The sequence below is a fragment of the Procambarus clarkii genome, chromosome 54 (genome assembly GCF_040958095.1).
Source record: "Procambarus clarkii isolate CNS0578487 chromosome 54, FALCON_Pclarkii_2.0, whole genome shotgun sequence".
Taxonomy (NCBI): domain Eukaryota; kingdom Metazoa; phylum Arthropoda; class Malacostraca; order Decapoda; family Cambaridae; genus Procambarus; species Procambarus clarkii.
The window spans coordinates 23,273,563-23,294,758 of NC_091203.1; the positions used below are offsets into that span (position 1 = coordinate 23,273,563).

The following is a 21,196-nucleotide window of genomic DNA, read 5'->3' on the forward strand; positions in this document are numbered from 1 at the left end:
TCCATTAAAAACTGAGACAGGTCAGATAACGGATAATGACGAAGAGATGAGTAGCATTTTAAATAAATATTTTATCTCTGTATTTACTAAAGAGGAACTTAACAATATGCCTTCAGCTGAACAAGTCTTATGTGGTGGGGACGAGGACAGGTTGACTAGTTTAGCAGTTACCAGGGAGGATGTAATTAAACAAATAGTAAAACTCAAAATAAACAAATCCCCAGGGCCGGATGAAGTGTTTGCCAGGTGCTTCAATAATGCAAAGAGGAGCTTTGCGAGCCACTGTCTACCATATTTAATAAATCAATAGAGTCAGGCAGAGTGCCAGAGTCATGGAAGGTTGCTAATGTGGTACCAATTTTTAAGAAAGGAGATGGATCACTTGCATCAAACTATCGGCCAATTAGCCTAACGTCTATTGTGGGAAAGTTACTTGAATCTATAATTACAAATACAATTCGTCTTCATCTTGAAAAACATAAATTAATAAATGATTCGCAACATGGTTTTGCAAATGGCCATTCATGTTTAACAAATTTGCTATCTTTTTATTCCAGCATAGTTGAAGCAGTTGATAGTGGTAAGGATTGTGATGTTGTGTACCTTGACTTTAGCAAAGCTTTTGATACAGTACTAAATGAAAGACTGATTAAAAAGATAGAGACTCATGGTGTTGGGGGTGCTATATTAAGTTGGATTAGGGCATGGCTATACCAAAGAAAACAGAGTTAGTATAAATGGGGTTAAATCAGAGTGGGAAAATGTTGTAAGTGGAGTGCCTCAAGGCTCTGTCCTGGGACCTCTGTTGTTTATAATATGTACTGTATATATAAATGATTTAGATTCAGGTTTGAGTAACAACATTTGCAAATTTGCCGATGATACAAAAATCGGTAGGAAAATAAACATGGAAGAAGACTCACTATCACTTCAAGTTGATCTAAATAGGGTTTTGAAATGGTCAAAAGATTGGCAGATGCAGTTTAATACTAATAAATGTAAAGTTTTGAGGCTAGGTTACATAATGATAGAGTTACAAGATACGAGCTAGATAGTGCTGAGATTGTGAAGTCAGATTGCGAAAGGGATCTGGGAGTTATGATTAGTTAGAATTTAAAAACAAAAGGATCAATGTATGAGTGTTCGTAATAAGGCAAATAGGACACTGGGATTTATAAATCGAAGCGTTAGTAACCAGACACCTGGTGGTGTTCTTCAGCTATATCTTGCTCTGGTTAGGCCCCATTTAGATTATGCAGTTCAGTTTTGCTCGCTGTACTATAGAATGGATATAAATTCACTTGAACGTGTCCAGCGTAGGATGACAAAGTTAATTCTCCAAATTAGAAACCTGTCATATGAATAGAGATTAACAAAGCATAAATTGCATTCACTGGAAAGGCAAAGAGTTAGGGGTGACTTGATAGAGGTTTACAAGTGGATGAATGGATATAACAAAGGGGATATTAATAGGGTATTAAAAGTATCAACACAAGACAGAACACGAAACGCTACAAAACAACAAGTAGTCACTTCACTTAACTAGGGGGAGCCGGTGGCTGAGTGGACAGAACGCTGGACGTGTGATCCTGTGGTCCCGGGTTTGATCCCGGGCACCAGCGAGAAGCAATGGGCAGAGTTTCTTTCACCCCTGATGCCCCTGTTACCTAGCAGTAGATAGGTACCTGGGAGTTAGTCAGCTGTCACGGGCTGCTTCCTAGGGGTGGAGCCCTGATCGAGGACCAGGCCGCGGGGACACTAAAAAAATGCCCCGAAATCATCTCAAGATAACCTCAAGATAACTACACTGGGATAACCACGCCAAGTTGGGGGTTAGTGTCATCGGGGAAACTGTCTCATTCCACAACACGGTACCAAGTGGTATTCTTGGTACCAAGTGGTACCAAGAATAAACACGAGCATCAGCTCATGTTTATTCTCATCCACCAAGCGTTCCAATGTTTTTCTTCTTTGATATCTTATTTCTTTTTGTTTCTCACTAAGTTTAGAACTGGTTTTCTACATTTACCACATATTTTCCTTGTATTTTCCAATCACAGAATGTACTTGGAATTGTTTCTATATATAGTGGTACTGTACCTTCGTTTACGATCGTAATCCGTTTCCAGAGAGGTGTCATCAACCGTTCCACACCCCCAAAAATATTAACTTATAAATGCATTTCATACTGAATAACACTCATTTTGTACTAGCTACAATACAGTATATAATCTTACCTTGAAATGAGAACTCTTGTTGGCGTATGGAAGACGAGGAGGAGGAGGGGAAGAGGAGAGATGTTAGTGTTTGGAAGGGAAGTCTCCTTCTATTATAACATCAGGCAGTGATGACATATCTGGGGTACACTCTCCTACGTTTTGCCTGCATACCACTAGGACCTGCTTGTGGCTCACTGCTTGCTTGTTCTCACTAAAACCTGTCTAGCGACACATGTTTTTCCCTATGTTGTAACACTTGTCTGAAGTGAGACATCACATTGTCATTAAAAAGGTTAACACAACGGTCTGCTACAGCTTGATTTGGGTGACACTCTTCAGGAAATCTTGGCAATTCTTCCCATACTGCACACATTTTCTTAATAAATGAGTAAGGGACATCTTCTACCCTACATCATCAACCCTCATACCATTTTCATGTTTACGAATGATCTCTTCTTTTTTCTCTATGGTCATCCTCACATTTATTTTCTTAGGTTGAACTTTACAACTGACTTTCTTGGGATCCATGGCATGATATATAATAAGAACTTTTATGTTAAAAAAGCAAAACAAGAGGCAATGAAATTCTTTACAAAGAATTCAAGCACGGTCGTGGTCATTACTATGCGGGATAGACTTGTAAACAAAATGAGTGTGCCTCGCCCCTAGCACCACATGCTTGTTTGACCCATATGCATACGAACAGACGTTGCCTTCCAAATAAACCATCGTATACAATTCAAACTTTACGATGAATTTGAAGTCGTATACCCAAAAATTTGTACTCTATGGCAGTTGTTAACCAAGGTTCCACTGTATATAGAATAATACTTGATAATGTACATTAGAAAGGAAAGATTCTCCCATGGTAAATACACTACTGCACTTGTACAGAATTAGCTGCTACTTTGCATGAGTTTTAAAAGTAAACTTTTCCATACTATCACTGTTTAAGCACCCATTACTAAGGCCCCTTTCTTGCCATAACTTTACAATACGTTTTGCTTGTTTTTTTTTTTTTTTTTTTTTTTTTTTGAGATATATACAAGAGTGGTTATGTTGTTACATTCTTGTACAGCCACTAGTACGCGTAGCGTTTCGGGCAGGTCCCTGGAATACGATCCCCTGCCGCGAAGAATCGTTTTTTCATCCAAGTACACATTTTACTGTTGCGTTAAACAGAGGCTACAGTTAAGGAATTGCGCCCAGTAAATCCTCCCCGGCCAGGATACGAACCCATGACATAGCGCTCGCGGAACGCCAGGCGAGTGTCTTACCACTACACCACGGAGACTGCATAATAGTGATAGCTGCATAAGGTTCATTACAAATACAATAAACTAGGTAATTTGCATGGGAATTCTTTGGCATGGTGTTTGATAATTGTAGCAAGTTATCAGTGATCCATACTGTCACCTTTGCTGCTGAAAGCCAACTTAAACTGTCATATAGTGAAGCATTGACTTCCAGCTTTAGTATATGTAATTGCATTGCATATTATTTAAATCGGTAATGGATTGCCCCCTTTTTCTCCCCACAGTGTTAAACTGCATGCGAATATTGATGCGAGTAATCCCATATATCTTTGAGGATCCGGACTGGCGCGGGTTCTTCTGGTCAAGCTTACCTGCGGGAGGTGAAGAAGAAGGCTCAGGAGAGTCAATCCCACTTGCACACAGCCTCATTCATGCTTTATGTGTAAGTGAAAGTGTCATTTTTGTGAAGTGACCTTTTCAGTATTATTGTTATTTTTCAGGATGGGAATGAAGCTTTTGGTGTTCCATCTATCTTTGCATATTTATAGTACAGTATTTACAGTACTTGTTTTGTTTACTTGGTTTTTGCATACCCAACCTTTTGCATACCCAACCTTTTGCACGCTCCAGTTTTTGCACATTTCACCTTTTGCACGCTTCACCTTTTGCACGCTCCCCCTTTTGCACGGTCCATCCTTTCCACATTCCCCCCTTTTTGCATGCTCCAGTTTTTGCACACTTCACCTTTTGCATGCTCTCCCTTTTGCACACTCCACCTTTTCCACACACTCGACCTTTTGCACGCTCTCCCTTTTGTACGCTCCACCTTTTCCACACTCGACCTTTTTGCACGCTCCAGCTTTTGCACGCTCCCCCTTTTTCACTCTGCTGGGTGGTGGCAGTTTTGCTGGTGTGTGCCATTTGTGCAAGTTGACCTCCACCTCTAGGTGCTTTTTCTTACTGTGGTGCTGGGGCAGTTGCCCCAGAGTTGGCTTCCCCAAGAGTCCCCAGGCCTCTATTGATGGGACCAGATTCTGGTCGTGGTCTCTGATAGGCTCTCGTGGTGTGGTACTCAAGGTTTGGAGGCTTCCAGGTGGGGTAGCTCGGGTAGCCACCGAGAGACCTACCAGAATAAGGGGGCTTCATTACTCCCCTAAGGCAGGTGACTTTACCCTATGTTCTTAATTATAGAATATGAACACAATAGAAACTTATGTTTGTTAATTTAATGTTAATTATGTTTTTAATTTATCATTTACAGGACCTGCTGTTTTGTCCTGACTTTACAGTGACAACAAACAAGAAATCTGGACCTGTAAGTGTTTTTTCAGCATTCTTCACAGTATTGTTTACAATTTCTTCACAGTATTGTTTACAATATCTTCACAGTATTGTTTACAAGATAAACCATAGCCAGTGCCACATTGTTTAGTGAGAATATATCTGTTAAGAAGCAGTTCTAAAATTATCTGAGGCATGGAAGATAGTTATAGTACTGTAGGTTAAAATATAGTTAATGTTACTCTTTTTGGTTCAGATTTTAAATATAATATAAAATCAACATTTACTTGGCCCTGACCTTATAAAGCACATGGCTAATGTTTAAGTATTCTTTGACACTGTTGAGTGACAAGGGTGAGTTTACTTAACACTTTCGCGCCCCGGGTGTGCAAACTTTGAGGTCGTGCCCCCTGCAGTGCGGGTGAGCACGCGGCGACACCAAAATGTGTATACTCATTTCACTTTTCTCACCTTAATTCTCGTGCAACGTTGTTTGTTTTGGTATCATTGTGTTCGCAATAGAATTCCCTGCAGGTGTATATGCATATAATGTCCAAAAGCCTGGCGTGACTCCCTGCAGCAAAGCCTAAAGTTACCCGTGAACGACCACCAATTGGCACACCCGCAACCTAATGTATATACTCGTTCAGTTTGATAACATCAATTTTTGTGTTACATCTTTCATTTTGGTATCAAATTGTTCACAATATAAAGGCGCATATTTTAAAACTAGTCCCATAACAATAGAGCAATAAATAGAATTTTAACAAATATTTTAAATTTTGAACGCTCATCATCACAAAATTATTTATATCTTTCCAGTGTTCTGACATCAATTTTCATGTTACATCTTTCAATTTGGTATCAAATTGTTCACAATCTAAAGGCACACATTTTAAAACTAGTCCCATAATAATAGCACAATAAATGGAATTTTAACAAATGTTTTAAATTTTGGACAGAAAAAGTATTTACAATCTTTCCAGTGTTCTGACATCAATTTTCGTGTTACATCTTTCATTTTGGTAACAAATTGTGTGCAATCTAAAGGTACTTATTTTAAAACCACTCCCAGATTGATCGGATAAAATTTAAATTTTTAATAAATATTTTAAAATTTGGACGCCGCTCGTGTCACCGGCTCGGACACGAGAAAAATTGAGGACACCAGGGGCGTTTCGAGATTGCGAAAGTGTTAACCAGACCATGGTATACATATCCTCTTGACATGGTAAAGTGTCATGGTATACATAACCTCTGACACTGTAAAGTAATATGATAATGGTATACTTAACACCTAACACTGTAAAGTAACATGACAATAGTAAGCCTAGTTTGGTAATTAGGTGGCAGGTAGAATGTTGATTGTTGCAGAGCATTAACTGAACCCTCATCACGGCCCTTGTGGACATTTGACATATCATGCTATTGTGATTTCTGTGTGTATTTATTGGCTATCTGTGTGTGTCACCAATAGTTACTTGAAAGAGGCATAAAGAGAGTTGATCTGATTTTTGGCATCATAGTGAGCAGTATACCTTGACTGTTGTGACTAAGCTGTGATCTCCATCTCCCTGCCCCAGTACTATGCAGCAAAAAATAATTTAAAAAGTTAGTTGTCACAGCTGAGCTCAATGTCAACAGGGCTTGGTATGCTATCTTGAGGTTATCTTGAGATGATTTCGGGGCTTTTTTTTAGTGTCCCCGCGGCCCGGTCCTCGACCAGGCCTCCACCCCCAGGAAGCAGCCCGTGACAGCTGACTAACACCCAGGTACCTATTTTACTGCTAGGTAACAGGGGCATAGGGTGAAAGAAACTCTGCCCAATGTTTCTCGCCGGCGCCTGGGATCGAACCCAGGACCACAGGATCACAAGTCCAGCGTGCTGTCCGCTCGGCCGACCGGCTCCCCTAGAAATGTATTTTAGGAATGTATGCTAGGAATGTATTTTTAGTATTCTTAGAAAATAATACAAACGTGTGCTTTTTGTTCTTTCTCTTAGGACAAACATGAAGACCTGCAGAGCATTGACAGCTGCGAGTTTATTTGGGAGGCGGGTGTGGGCTTTGCTCACTCCCCGCCTCATGTACCGGCACATGACATGAATCGCACAGAAATCTTGAAGCTCATTCTTACCTGTTTCAGCCAAAGCATATATCAACCATCTTCAGGTATGTTGCCCTCAAGGTAATGTAATGATCAAAATTCATAGGATTGGTTTAGTTTGTGAAGTAAAAGTGTTTGTAAGGTTGACGGAAGATTTGAAGAGTGGGGGGCAGGTACCACAGGTTATTGTGTTCTGGTATAGCTTGTTATTGTGTATCTTCTCAAATTTCTAGCATTTGCCCTTGTCCAGTGGTATAAACCTTCTGAAATCTTTTGTTTAGCTGCAAATTATATTTAATTTCTCATGAGTAGTTCCCAATCATTTTTTAGAGAAATAAATTTGCCTTTTCCCAACAGTGGTTTCCTTCTGTGGCTGCTAAATATTTTAGGCCTTTCGTTTGCAGTATGTTTCGCTACAACATACTGCAAAAGGCTTTTGTTTTGACTTGGTCCCTTCCCTTCATGAGCTGGGGCTCTGCTTGAGCTGGTCAGGATAGACCTTTGTTGGCGCCTGATTTTTGGATCTTGGCCCAGCTCTTTTTATTGCTGGTCAGTCATTTTTAGTACATTGTAGATTGGTGCTTCTTCTCAGAAATTATCACCGTCCATTTTGGAGTCTTCTCTTTGACAGTGCTGTCTGGGAATATCTGGGCCATTTTCTGGTCCCACAATTCGTGGGCTTTCTGAGTGCTTCCCTCCCCAAGTCTCTGGTAATCTCATCCCCCCCCCCTCTTTAGTTTAAAAAATTAGGTTAGGAGTCTTCCCAGAGCTCTGTGTGGTTATCGCAACTTAGTTGGACCTTGGTGTGGCCGTGTTCACCACCTATCATTGGTCCCCAAGCAGGACTTGATAGACCTATGGTACATTCTTGACCTCTCAGGATTGAACAGCTTCATTCCCTGTCTCTCGATATGGTGTTGGCCTTTCTCTCCTCCCCTCTGTTCTAAGTTGCTCCTTTGGTCTGTGATAAGTTCTTAAGGTTCTCACTTCACTTCTTGGCCCTTACTTCAGGTTTTCGGGTAGAGAGCTTGATGCTCTTCTCCGGAAGTGTGGGTTTTGCTCTTTTGGCCCTAGTGGGATGTTTTCTTGTATGCAACCTTCTCTTCTCCGGAAGTGTGGGTTTTGCTCTTTTGGCCCTAGTGGGATGTTTTCTTGTATGCAACCTTCTCTTCTCCGGAAGTGTGGGTTTTGCTCTTTTGGTCCTAGTGGGATGTTTTCTTGTATGCAACCTTCTCCTTTTCTGCTGAGATACTTGGCTTTTGGCGGTCCAAAAGTCCAGTACATACCAGAATGGCGTCTTTTCTCTATCTTCTGTTGTGCGGTTTGGTCATCATTGTAATAATACCCTGTTCCCTGAGGAGGAAGAAGTCGGGGGTTGTTACCATACTGTATTCCGGTTTGCACTAGTGTGTTAAGGGCTCCTAAGGCTGATGTGACTTATGTGATCTTGAGATCTTGAGATGATTTCGGGGCTTTAGTGTCCCCGCGGCCCGGTCCTGGACCAGGCCTCCACCCCCAGGAAGCAGCTCGTGACAGCTGACTAACACCCAGGTACCTATTTTACTGCTAGGTAACAGGGGCATAGGGTGAAAGAAACTCTGCCCAATGTTTCTCGCCGGCACCTGGGATCGAACCCAGGACCACAGGATCACAAGTCCAGCGTGCTGTCCGCTCGGCCGACCGGCTCCCTTGTGGCTATGCTCCGACCGGCTCCGGCTATGTGTGTGGAACTATTTAAACAAGTTAGCTACAGGGAGCCATCGAGGTTCAATCAGAAAATGGCATTTCATTACATTCAACACTGGCTTTTGTACTTGTGTTCTTGTCTTGTTTCATTACATTGAACACTGGCTTTTGTACCTGTGTTCTTGTCTTGTTTCATTACATTGAACACTGGCTTTTGTACTTGTGTTCTTGTCTTGTTTCATTACATTGAACACTGGCTTTTGTACTTGTGTTCTTGTCTTGTTTCATTACATTGAACACTGGCTTTTGTACTTGTGTTCTTGTCTTGTTTCATTACATTGAACACTGGCTTTTGTACTTGTGTTCTTGTCTTGTTTCATTACATTGAACACTGGCTTTTGTACTTGTGTTCTTTTCCTGTTTCATTACATTGAACACTGGCTTTTGTACTTGTGTTCTTGTCTTGTTTCATTACATTGAACACTGGCTTTTGTACCTGTGTTCTTGTCTTGTTTCATTACATTGAACACTGGCTTTTGTACTTGTGTTCTTGTCTTGTTTCATTACATTGAACACTGGCTTTTGTACTTGTGTTCTTGTCTTGTTTCATTACATTGAACACTGGCTTTTGTACTTGTGTTCTTTTCCTGTTTCATTACATTGAACACTGGCTTTTGTACCTGTGTTCTTGTCTTGTTTCATTACATTGAACACTGGCTTTTGTACTTGTGTTCTTGTCTTGTTTCATTACATTGAACACTGGCTTTTGTACTTGTGTTCTTGTCCTGTTTCATTACATTGAACACTGGCTTTTGTACTGTACTTGTGTTCTTGTCTTGTATTCTCTGCATTTTTCCATACCTTTAGATAGAGAAAGAAATGATGTGGATGAAATTAGACTGAAAACATATATTTATGCTATATTTGACAAGGGAGAATAGATACTCAGTGCTTAATCATTTTCATTTTGGCAGATACGTCAGATGCTCCAAATCGGTGGATAGCAGTGTTTACCTCGGCTGACAATCGTCACGCACTACCATTGTTTACTTCACTTCTCAATGTGGTGTGTGGCTATAACCCTGTTGGGTTTGGAGTGCCATACAATCACCTTCTCTTCTCAGATTCAAGAGAACCATTGGTGGAAGTAGCTCTGCAGATTCTAATTACTACACTAGATCATGACATCACAGCAGCTTTATCAGAGTTGGAAGAGGTTGGTTGGCATCTTGCTATGTACTCTATATGCAAACAGAATTTATGTTCCAATAAGATGATAAAGACAATGTTTTCTTCATTTTCGAATGAGATATTTAATATCAATAAATTTTGTTCTGGGTGGACACTGTATTCCTTCCCTCTGCTTACATCTGCAGGATGTGTAGTACAGTTGAAAGTGGCAGGCTTCCAGCGACAATCTCAACGTGCCCGAGATATGTGTGATCTAATCTTGTCGCCGCCTTATTTCTTGCCTCATAGAGGGACAAGTTGGTGTGAAATAGTACTTGTGACACACTTTGCTTCTGGTAAGCAGAGATTGTCACGTGACACACTTTGCTTCTGGTAAGCCGAGAGTGTCACAAAGGCTGGCATGTCAAACATGGCCTAATGGGGCCAGTGTCATAAACAAGAGAAGCTACAGTATTGAGCTTCCACCCAGAAAAAGGCTAAAAATAATTTGTATATAGGGTGATCATTTTGTTAATGTTGATGTGTACATCAGAATATGTGGGGGAGATATCGGAGCATTAGTTTGTGTTGATCATTATTCTTATGCTAGCATGTACAATAGTGATTACTATGTGGCAAAAATAATTTTGGTCGCCAAGTGTTTGCAGCAGACAGTAGCGGCTGGCAGCTCTTGTAGATTTACCATTTACTCCACAATTCTTTTCTTTAACTAAACTGTAATAAATTATTCTTTTCTTACAGTCTGCAGTGCCAGACAACCTCTTCATCAACTATTTGAGTCGCATCCACCGAGAAGAAGATTTCTCCTTTGTGCTTCGAGGTTTTACTCGATTGCTGAATAATCCACTCCAGCAAACATATCTTCCACATTCTGCCAAAAAAGTCAATTTTCACCAAGAGTTAATGGTTTTCTTTTGGAAGTTTTGTGATTATAACAAGGTTTGTACACCAAAGAAAGTTTTCCATTTTGAAATTGTTATTTAAAATAGGACTTTTCTGGGCTAAAGCTTCTCAGATGCTCCCTGATCTAGACTCATTATGGTCAGCCCAGGACTCTCATCACTCACTGGGATCTCTATCCTCACCTGCTAGGATCTCATTAATCTTACGCTGAGATCTCTCTATCCTGACCTGCTAGGATTTCATTCACCTCACTCACTGGGATATCTCTAACCTCGCCCACTAAGATCTCGTTAACCTTATCCCCTACCATGTCAAGGATCTTTACAAAATACCTTTTCAAGAAAATTAAGGGAGGGAGACGATGGCAAGTCTAACTGAAGCCAAGACTGAGGAACCAACTTATTGTAATGCAGAGAGCAATTCTCTCAGCACCTTCCGCACGTGATAATAAGAAACACAAGGAAATATGTATACTTGTTAAGAAACTAGGTTATCCCTAGTTTCTGGTTGATCAGTCCGGCAACCAGGAGGCCTGGTCGACGACCGGGCCGCGGGGACGCTAAGCCCCGGAAGCACCTCAAGGTAAGGTATCCCTACCACCACAAGGTGGAGGCACCTACTACTGCAACAGTGTTGACAGAGTCAGCTGTCCCTACTTGAAGCCCCAATCACCCAAGCAAGCTTGTGAAAGGTGCTAAAAGGAACGGAATGGGAGTATGTAAGGGTTTGGCTTAGAAAGGAATGTTTCACTACACTTTATGTGTGGTGAAACTTGTCTCTACATTTCTGAGCTGAAGCACCTGAGATGCTTCATGACCCAGCTCCTCAGGTTAAAAATGCTACAAAAGTAGTCCAAAGTAATTGGAAAAGGCATGTATTTAAGCCGAAGACATGGAGAACAGGGACCATATGGATTATAAGATACGGGAAGTAGGGATCACCGGTACTCGGCCAACCACCATCAGTATCAGATGGAGAACAAGCTACCTAATGCTACGCAGTAATGCCTTATTTTTGAAGATTTGTTTCTGCTCTGTTTTGTAATATAGTGAGCAGTTATTCTAGTGGCATGTTGAAAATACTCTCCCGTGTCTCCTAAGATATATACTGTATACAAAGGCGTTGTCACAGTTGTTACTTTGTAAGTACAGTGGAACCTCTGTATTTGTCAGGCTCGATATTTGTCACATTTTAATGACAAAAAACAATACTTCCACATTAGTCAGCGTTTTCCATACTTGTCACCCACTACCCGGTACAGGATCATCATGCGGTCATCTGTGTCACCCAGTCGTTGAGCACGCATCTTCTGCTAATTTCTTTTAGAAATTTTTGTTCGTCTTGCAGTTCTTTGCAATTATCTTTGTAAAAAGAAATGACCGTGGCCCCCAACAAGGCATAGTGAAGAAACACAACCAAAAAAGGAAAGCTGTGAGAACAACAACTAAGTTGAAAAACAACTTATTGCCAAATGAACAAATCCACAAGAGCTGTGATGAGGATTCGAACCTGCGTCCGGGAGCATCCCAGACACTGCCTTAATCGACTGAGCTTAATCGACGATTGTCTGGGATGCTCCCGGACGTAGGTTCGAATCCTCGTCACGGCCCTTGTGGATTTGTTCATCTGATGCATCACGTTAGTGTGATCTCTGTGTGTGAACTTATTGCCAAGTTTGAAAGTGGGAAAAGTGTTCCCATATTCGTCAGTTTGTATATTCATCAGGGACGGATTAATGATGAGTATGGAGGTTCCACTGTACATTATTTGTATATTTTATAAAGCCACTAATTATGTGCAGTATTTTGGTCATTTGGAAGGTTCTTTGACATGGTGGGATGAAGATCAGTGACAATCTGGCAGCTTTGATGTGTGCTGGCTTGACTCAAAGCTGTTGGCCTGGGAGGCATCTGAGGTGGCCTTGCTCAGAAAGAAAAGTTTTAAGAGTAATTTTCTGATTATTATATGAAGTTGTCCAAATAATAATAAGAGGGTTATTTAATGTGTGCGGCTACAATGGGCTTGTTTCTGCCAAGTTGAAACAGATACGGTATCTCATAATTTACACAGTAAATATTAGGTCAGGTTTAAAACCTGCATAATATTACTACAACAATGCAACGAGAGATATGGTAGGAAGTGTAAAATATATCGGTTAAATAATCGGGATAAATAGTTAAATAAACTTTCGTGGAAGCATTATGAAGATATCCACTGTATTAGACATTGACCAATGTCTAATGGCTTATTCCTTTTTTACTTTTTTGCTTTTCCAGAAATTCTTGTTCTACGTTTTAAAGAGCAGTGATGTGTTGGACATCCTGGTCCCTATTCTGTTCCACCTCAATGATGCTCGTGCAGACCAATGTGAGTTTATTACTAAATTTGGCAGTTCGTAGTTAATTCTGTTTATACAGTGTGCGAGTTTAGAGTGAGATGTAATGGGAATCTGCAGAGATCAAATAAAAAGTTGGCAAATAAATTGAAAAGTTGAAATATTAGTGTGATTTGTATATGTGGAGTGAATGGGGTGATACAGGCCTATAAACTTGTATCACCCTATTTACAAGTCATAAACAACAAACTCAACAAAAATCATACCATCTTACGAGGTGACCTCAACAATGACATTTATCAACAAAATAGCCCTCTAAGTGGATTACTGCCTGAACAGAATGAACTCCTGTATGCTGATTCCCAAAATCAACAGACCCACCCTAATCTTTCAAACATCTGCTACAACCTTGGACCACATATGGACTAACATAACACCTTTCCCTTGCCTCTGGTATAATTACTGACACAACTACCAGCCACTATCCTACCTTCCTCATATCAAACAAAGACATAACACCATTGGATACCAAGAAATTAACCTTGAGACTACACAGCAAAACAGATATAGGCATTCTCATAAATGCACTTCACAATATAAACTGGGAATCTGAATTCTTGAATACACTGGACGTCAATTCATTATCTAACATCCTCATCAAAACTTTTTTTTTCCTCTACAACACACGCTGTCCTCTCTTTACCAAGCAAGTAACTGCCCAAGGATTAAACGACCCCCCTGGCTCACAAACGATATACAGTACTTAAAGCAATTAATAAGAAACAAGAATATGAAAAGAAACATGGGATTGGCCTAATGAACAAATCCACAAGGGCCGTGACGAGGATTCGAACCTGTGTCCGGGAGCATCCCAGACACTGCCTTAATTGACTGAGCTACGACAGGGTTAAAAGGGTTGAAACCGAAGTTCTACTGAACTTCCTAGCCTAGTTACAAAAGAACCAGTTAAAAGATAATCATCACTGCTTACCAGTATAATAAGACCTAAACTCTCCTTTTATGAGATTAAATTCAAAGAAGCAAAATGGTACATGAAAAGCACATGGAAAGCCATCTCTAACTTCATAGGATCTAAACAACAATTGCATAAAAAAAAGATAAAATTCTCCAAGGATGGTGACACACTTGCAACAGACTTAGAAACAGAAAACAAATTTAACAGCTGCTTCTAATCAACTGGTTACCTTGAGGTGCTTCCGGGGCTTAGCGTCCCCCCGGGCCCGTTCGTCGACCAGACCTCCTGGTTGCCGGACTGATCAACCAGGCTGTTGGACGCGGCTGCTCGCAGCCTGACGTACGAGTCACAGCCTGGTTGATCAGGTATCAGGTGATCAGGTGCCAGAAAAATTGCCATAAAAATCCCAGAGACCCATGTTACTACATTTCTCACTAGCAGATATCCTAACTATCTTCTCCTTTTACCAGTCAGCCCGACAGACATTATATCTATAATTCACTTACTGGTACTATAAAACGAAAGCTGGGAACATTAATGAAAATCATCTATGGAGTATTAAGGGGGTCCTGGTAACCTTGTTACCTTGAGGTTACATTGAGATGATTTCGGGGCTTTAGTGTCCCCGCGGCCCGGTCCTCGACCAGGCCTCCACCCCCAGGAAGCAGCCCGTGACAGCTGACTAACACCCAGGTACCTATTTTACTGCTAGGTAACAGGGGCATAGGGTGAAAGAAACTCTGCCCATTGTTTCTCGCCGGCGCCCGGGATCGAACCCGGGACCACAGGATCACAAGTCCAGTGTGCTGTCCGCTTGGCTCTTACTATGTAAAATTCAACATATTAAGTCCCAGCTAGTTTGGCTTCTATTCACAAGAGTACCAATGATGCTATTATTAGTCTTATATAATCTACACAGCCCTTGACAAAAATGAGTTCCCAGTTGGCTTCTTCATTGACCTGAATAAGGTCTTTTGATACTGTAAACCATAGCTACCTCATACTTTAATTTTATCATTATGGAGTCCGAGGCCTTGCTCTTAACTATATTCGATCTTAATGACAGACATTAACATGTAGCCATCAAAAACATAACCTTTTATCTAAGTAATAGTAATGACTTCTGACAGACATTGTAACATAGGATAATAACCCCTCACTTGTATATTCATGAAATTTATGTAAAGAATTTACACCAAATACATAAATTCTAATTTATGTATTTGTATGGGTGTAAATTCCTTACATAAATTTCACAAATACACAAATTTGGGTTTTCATTCTAAATTAATTTAACTGATGGAGTGCCACAGGGTAGCATCTTAAGGCCTCTCCTATTTCTTATATACATTAATGATTTGCTAAATGTCCCAACATTCTTAAACCTATACTATTTGCTGACAATACTACCTTTATCTATACAGACCCCAACCCACACACACTAAATAATATTGTAAATAACAAATTAAAAAATTCCACTCATGGATGTTAACCAATAAACTCGTTCTAACTATAGCAAAAACTACTACACTTTATTTGAAAGTAAATCATCAAACAAAATTCCCCTTCAGATAGACAATGTGAGCAAGGTAAGGGTGTCAGTGCAGTCTCAGCCACATTTTTCCATCTTATTTTTTGTGGTCCAACCACTTTGAGAGATCAGTAGAGCGATGCCCTCGATAATCCAAGTGGTTGGGCACCGTTACTGCAACCCTTCCTCATATCTCGTCTCCATGCCCCTCACATCCCTTCTTAGTGTTATATAGTTATACTGGATTGGTGCTTCATCATGATAATGTTATTTTCTTCCGAGTTTAATGTATAGTGTTATTATTATAACGAGAAAAGTTTCATTAAATAGTGTCATTGCAGCAAGAGTGGGACTGATGCACATAGGCGTGTTTATTCTGTTGCTGCTGAGCGGCGAACGAAACTTCGGCGTCCGTCTGAACAAACCGTACACAGCTTCGGTACCCATGGACATTCCAGTATTCACAGGTTTGTACCGATCTTTTGGCATTTGACATAGATGCCTCGATGACTAAACTGCAACTGTTGTGTAATACTTTGAAGCCCTTGTATGAATAAGCTAGTTAAATATTTCTGCGTCGGTGTGTGTGCATTAAAACTAATGAAAACCTGTTAAAAGAGAGATAGAGAGAGTGAGAGAGTGAATGTGTGTGTAATTACCTAAGTGTAGTTATAGGATGAGAGCTACGCTCGTGGTGTCCCGTCTACCCAGCACTCTGTCATATAACACTTTGAAACTACTGACGGTCTTGGCCTCCACCACCTTCTCACTTAACTTGTTCCAACCGTCTACAACTCTGTTTGCGAAAGTGAATTTCCTTATATCTCTTCGGCATCTTTGTTCATTTAGTTTTAATCTATGACCTCTTGTCCTTGAAGTTCCTGGTCTCGGGAAATCTTCCCTATCGATTTTATCAATTCCTATTACTATTTTGTATGTAGTGATCATATTACCTCTTTTTCTTCTATCTTCTAGTTTTGGCATATTTAATGCCTCTCACCTCTCCTCGTAGCTCTTGCCCTTCAGTTCTGGAAGCCACTTAGTAGCATGTCTTTGCACCTTTTACAGTTTGTTGATGTGCTTCTTAAGATATGGGCACCACACAACCGCTGCATATTCTAGCTTTGGCCTAACAAAAGTCGTGAACAATTTCTATAGCATTTTGCCATCAATGTATTTAGAAGCAATTCTGAAGTTAGAAAGTGTGGCATAGGCTCCTCGCACAACGTTCTTTATGTGGTCCTCAGGTGATAGTTTTCTATCTAGAACCACCCCCTAGATCTCTTTCTTTATCAGAATTCTTTAAAGATTTCTCACATAATTTATAGGTTGTGTGGGGTCTATGTTCTATTCCACATTCCATAACATTGCATTTATTTACATTAAATTCCATTTGCCAAGTGATGCTCCATATACTTATTTTGTCCAGGTCTTCTTGAAGGGCATGACAATCATCTAAATTTTTTATCCTTCCTATTATCTTAGCATCATCAGCAAACAAACGTGTGTGTATGGGTTTTGTTTGTTAGTGCTTGTAATGAATGTGGTTAGGTTAGGTTAGTAGTGGCTAGGTTAGGTTATTGTGGCTTGCTGGTAACTAGTATGCTAGTTGTTAGCTTGCGGGTAACTGGTATGCTAGTTGTTAGATTGATAACTGGTATGGTAGTTGTTAGCTTGCTGGTAACTGGTATGCTAGTTGTTAGATTGATAACTGATATGGTAGTTGTTAGCTTGCTGGTAACTGGTATGCTAGTTGTTAGATTGATAACTGGTATGGTAGTTGTTAGCTTGCTGGTAACTGGTATGCTAGTTGTTAGATTGATAACTGATATGGTAGTTGTTAGCTTGCTGGTAACTGGTATGCTAGTTGTTAGATTGATAACTGGTATGCTAGTTGTTAGCTTGCTGGTAACTGGTATGCTAGTTGTTAGATTGATAACTGGTATGCTAGTTGTTAGCTTGCTGGTAACTGGTATGCTAGTTGTTAGATTGATAACTGGTATGCTAGTTGTTAGCTTGCTAGAAACTAATATACTCATTATTAGAACACTAGTCACTTTGCTAGTCACTAGCACTTGTCATTAGCATTCTAGTCAATAGTATATTTGTAATTAACTTTTTAATTAATAGCATATCTGTAATTAGCTCTTTGGTCAATAGCATATTTGTTGTTAGCTCATTAGGTTAATTATTAAAATGCTAGTCAGTACAATACTAGCAATTGCTATGCTTGCTGTGAACATGCTCATTATTACACATGATTTAGCGGAGTTTGTTTATAAAGATGTGTCAACCAGATGTGGGAGCCGGTCGGCCGAGCGGACAGCACACTGGACTTGTGATCCTGTGGTTCCGGGTTCGATCCCGGGCGCCGGCGAGAAACAATGGGCAGAGTTTCTTTCACCCTATGCCCCTGTTACCTAGCAGTAAATAGGTACCTGGGTGTTAGTCAGCTGTCACGGGCTGCTTCCTGGGGGGTGGAGGCCTGGTCGAGGACCGGGCCGCGGGGACACTAAAGCCCCGAAATCATCTCAAGATAACCTCAAGATAACCCTCCCTCACAGGTACGCATGCGGACCTCATGATCATTGTGTTCCATAAGATCATCACCACGGGCCACCAGCGTCTCCAGCCGCTCTTTGATTGTCTCCTTACCATCCTTGTTAATGGTAAGTACCCGACAGCTCTACCTGTTTGTGTGTTGTGTCAGGAGTGGGGGACATTCTGTTGATTGACGGGACCAAAGAGCCAGAGCTCAACCCCCGCGAGCACAATTAGGTGAGTACATAGTCGTGTAATTAGATGAGTCTTTGTTTATGCTTGTTAAGTCTTGAAACATATTTCACCAGCTGTCTTGTATTTTTATTTTCTGATAATGAATTTAGCACTCCCTATCCCTGTTTTTCTTTATTGATTATTATGTATGAACAAAAACTCTAGATTTAAGCGTTTACATGCAGCTTGGTTTTAATGAATTTATAGAAAAGGCTTTGTTGGTTCGTGTTTCACGCACTCAGCATTCGCGGTTTTATGCTCGGTTGGATGCCCCAGAGTTAAGCCTATCTTGTTTTTAGGGACCCATAATTGGTGGTGTTGGTGAATTCTATTTTGGTTCCATCCATACCTCCTCATCTTTCCCTTTAAGGTGTAGTGCACCTGACTTCTGTTCCTCCACCCCTTTCTTACGGCTCTGAAAACTCTGAGGGTCTCAGACCTGTCTATAAAACTTCACTGACTTTCTGGATGCTTTCCTAGTGAAAAGGAATGGTGGAATGTCACATACTCTCTGTGCCTTTGTGTGTGGGATCAGGTTCTGGATCTGCTCACCATAAGGCCACAGCAGTCTCCGTGGTGTAGTGGTAAGACACTCGCCTGGCGTTCCGCGAGCGCTATGTCATGGGTTCGTATCCTGGCCGGGGAGGATTTACTGGGCGCAAATCCTTAACTGTAGCCTCTGTTTAACGCAACAGTAAAATGTGTACTTGGATGAAAAAACGGTTCTTCGCGGCAGGGGATCGTATTCCAGGGACCATAGGATTAAGGACTTGCCCGAAACGCTATTGTTCATAATCTTGATTTGGCATACTGCAACCCCTTTCCCGAGGCATGTACTCTGCCTAAAAAAAAGTGCTGTCCTGCATTCCAGTTTCACCTTACATCAAGACCATGTCTATGGTGGCCGCCAACAAGCTTCTTCATCTCCTGGAGGCGTTCTCCACTCCATGGTTCCTTTTCTCTGCACCACATCACCACCACCTTGTATTCTTCCTCCTGGAAACATTCAATAATATCATCCAGTATCAGTTTGATGGTAAGTAGACTTCCAGTTTGTCTTCAAATTGTATGTAACAATTTTATAAATTTGTTCATAATATAGTTGAGTTGATAGAGTAGGGTTTTTATTTATATATATATATATATATATATATATATATATATATATATATATATATATATATATAATATTTATTATTACGAGGGGGTGGGCTGAAGCTCCACTAGCAAGGGAGCTGCTAGGGGCTCAGGAGACAGTACTCAGTCTCTCTGACTCACGTGACTCACCAGAGTCACTTAGTCCCACAGGAGAGGACCGCGTATTACTCACCACCGCAGGTCTTCGCTCCCACCACAGAGGTGCTACTGATTCACCCTGGGAGCCCCTTCAGTCAACCACGGGAAAACTGCCGTTAGTAATTCCGGCCTAGACTCACAGAGGAGTGAAGGAAGACTCAGGCTTACGTCTAACAACACTTCCCCTGAGTCTTGCCCGCCAAACAAAAAGTGGCAGGAATTTCTCTCCCACCTACGTTTCTCTATTTTAAACGAGGTCGCCAGGTGGATTGATATCTCTGCATCTCAGCAATGCAGTTCAGTGGGTGTACACTATATTGCCTATTGCAAAAGTGTTGCTACTCCTACAGCATTGACACAGGATCGCCAGCCTAGGGTATGCTTTCATAAATGTTTATGTTGCTCTACCACTCATCAGCCACTATGAAACTTCTATATTAAAACTTACTGTTCTCTAGGTGGGGCTATAATATCCCTCGTGTATGCCCATAGAGATGACGTGGAGGCGCCCTTAAACACAATGGTAAAAATGTGTGATATTTACTAACATAAGCTACATGATCACATATACAGTATAAGTAAAAATGAAACAGGAATGGATGTAAAGAATAAACAATCTGGAGATCGTCGACAACTCTTCTCTCACGACCTCCGGCAACTCCGTCAGCTGGACATATTTGGGGGTCTCACACCCTCTCACAGAGGGGGGGTCTCACACCCTCTCACAGAGGGGGGGTCTCACACCCTCTCACAGAGGGGGGGTCTCACACCCTCTCACAGAGGGGGGTGTCTCACACCCTCTCACAGAGGGGGGGTCTCACACCCTCTCACAGAGGGGGGTCTCACACCCTCTCACAGAGGGGGGGTCTCACACCCTCTCACAGAGGGGGGGTCTCACACCCTCTCACAGAGGGGGGGTCTCACACCCTCTCACAGAGGGGGTGTCTCACACCCTCTCACAGAGGGGGGGGTCTCACACCCTCTCACAGAGGGGGGTCTCACACCCTCTCACAGAGGGGGGTCTCACACCCTCTCACAGAGGGGGGGTCTCACACCCTCTCACAGAGGGGGGTCTCACACCCTCTCACAGAGGGGGGTCTCACACCCTCTCACAGAGGGGGGTCTCACACCCTCTCACAGAGGGGGGTCTCACACCCTCTCACAGAGGGGGGTCTCACACCCTCTCACAGAGGGGGGTCTCACACCCTCTCACAGAGGGGGGTCTCACACCCTCTCACAGAGGGGGGTCTCACACCCTCTCACAGAGGGGGGTCTCACACCCTCTCACAGAGGGGGGTCTCACACCCTCTCACAGAGGGGGTCGCTTCGTCCATGTTGACCACCTCCTCTCCAACTGCCTTGTCATCCACACACCCACTGTCCTCTTCAACAGTCCTGGACACACGCTGCCCTGCAGCCTATCCTACTACCAATGTATTAATGTTATACTGAAACATGCATATATAAATATCGTGGCCTAGCTAACCTACACAACATGGGGTAATGGGAGGGAAAATTGATCTACCTTCAACATTCCCGGCTCACGACACCTGTCCCTCCGATGGTGTGAGGCTTCCCGAGTCGGTCCTTGACGATCCAGTGACACGTTACAAGTCCTCAGGTGTCGTGAAACCGTCGTGT

At 41.7% G+C, this 21,196-nt stretch overlaps 1 protein-coding gene across 2 annotated transcripts in view; it reads left to right on the plus strand.

Moving 5' to 3' along the window:
* Positions 1-21,196, plus strand: part of LOC123771262 (protein HID1) — a 74,015-nt gene that overhangs the window by 14,560 nt on the left and 38,259 nt on the right. For both annotated transcript variants that reach the window (XM_069305194.1, XM_045763723.2), the window contains exons 3-11: positions 3,760-3,917; positions 4,737-4,790; positions 6,759-6,927; positions 9,523-9,764; positions 10,481-10,678; positions 12,919-13,009; positions 15,826-15,951; positions 18,049-18,153; positions 19,131-19,295. In XM_069305194.1, the coding sequence (XP_069161295.1) occupies positions 3,760-3,917; positions 4,737-4,790; positions 6,759-6,927; positions 9,523-9,764; positions 10,481-10,678; positions 12,919-13,009; positions 15,826-15,951; positions 18,049-18,153; positions 19,131-19,295 (1,308 nt within the window). The remainder of the gene's footprint in view (positions 1-3,759; positions 3,918-4,736; positions 4,791-6,758; positions 6,928-9,522; positions 9,765-10,480; positions 10,679-12,918; positions 13,010-15,825; positions 15,952-18,048; positions 18,154-19,130; positions 19,296-21,196) is intronic.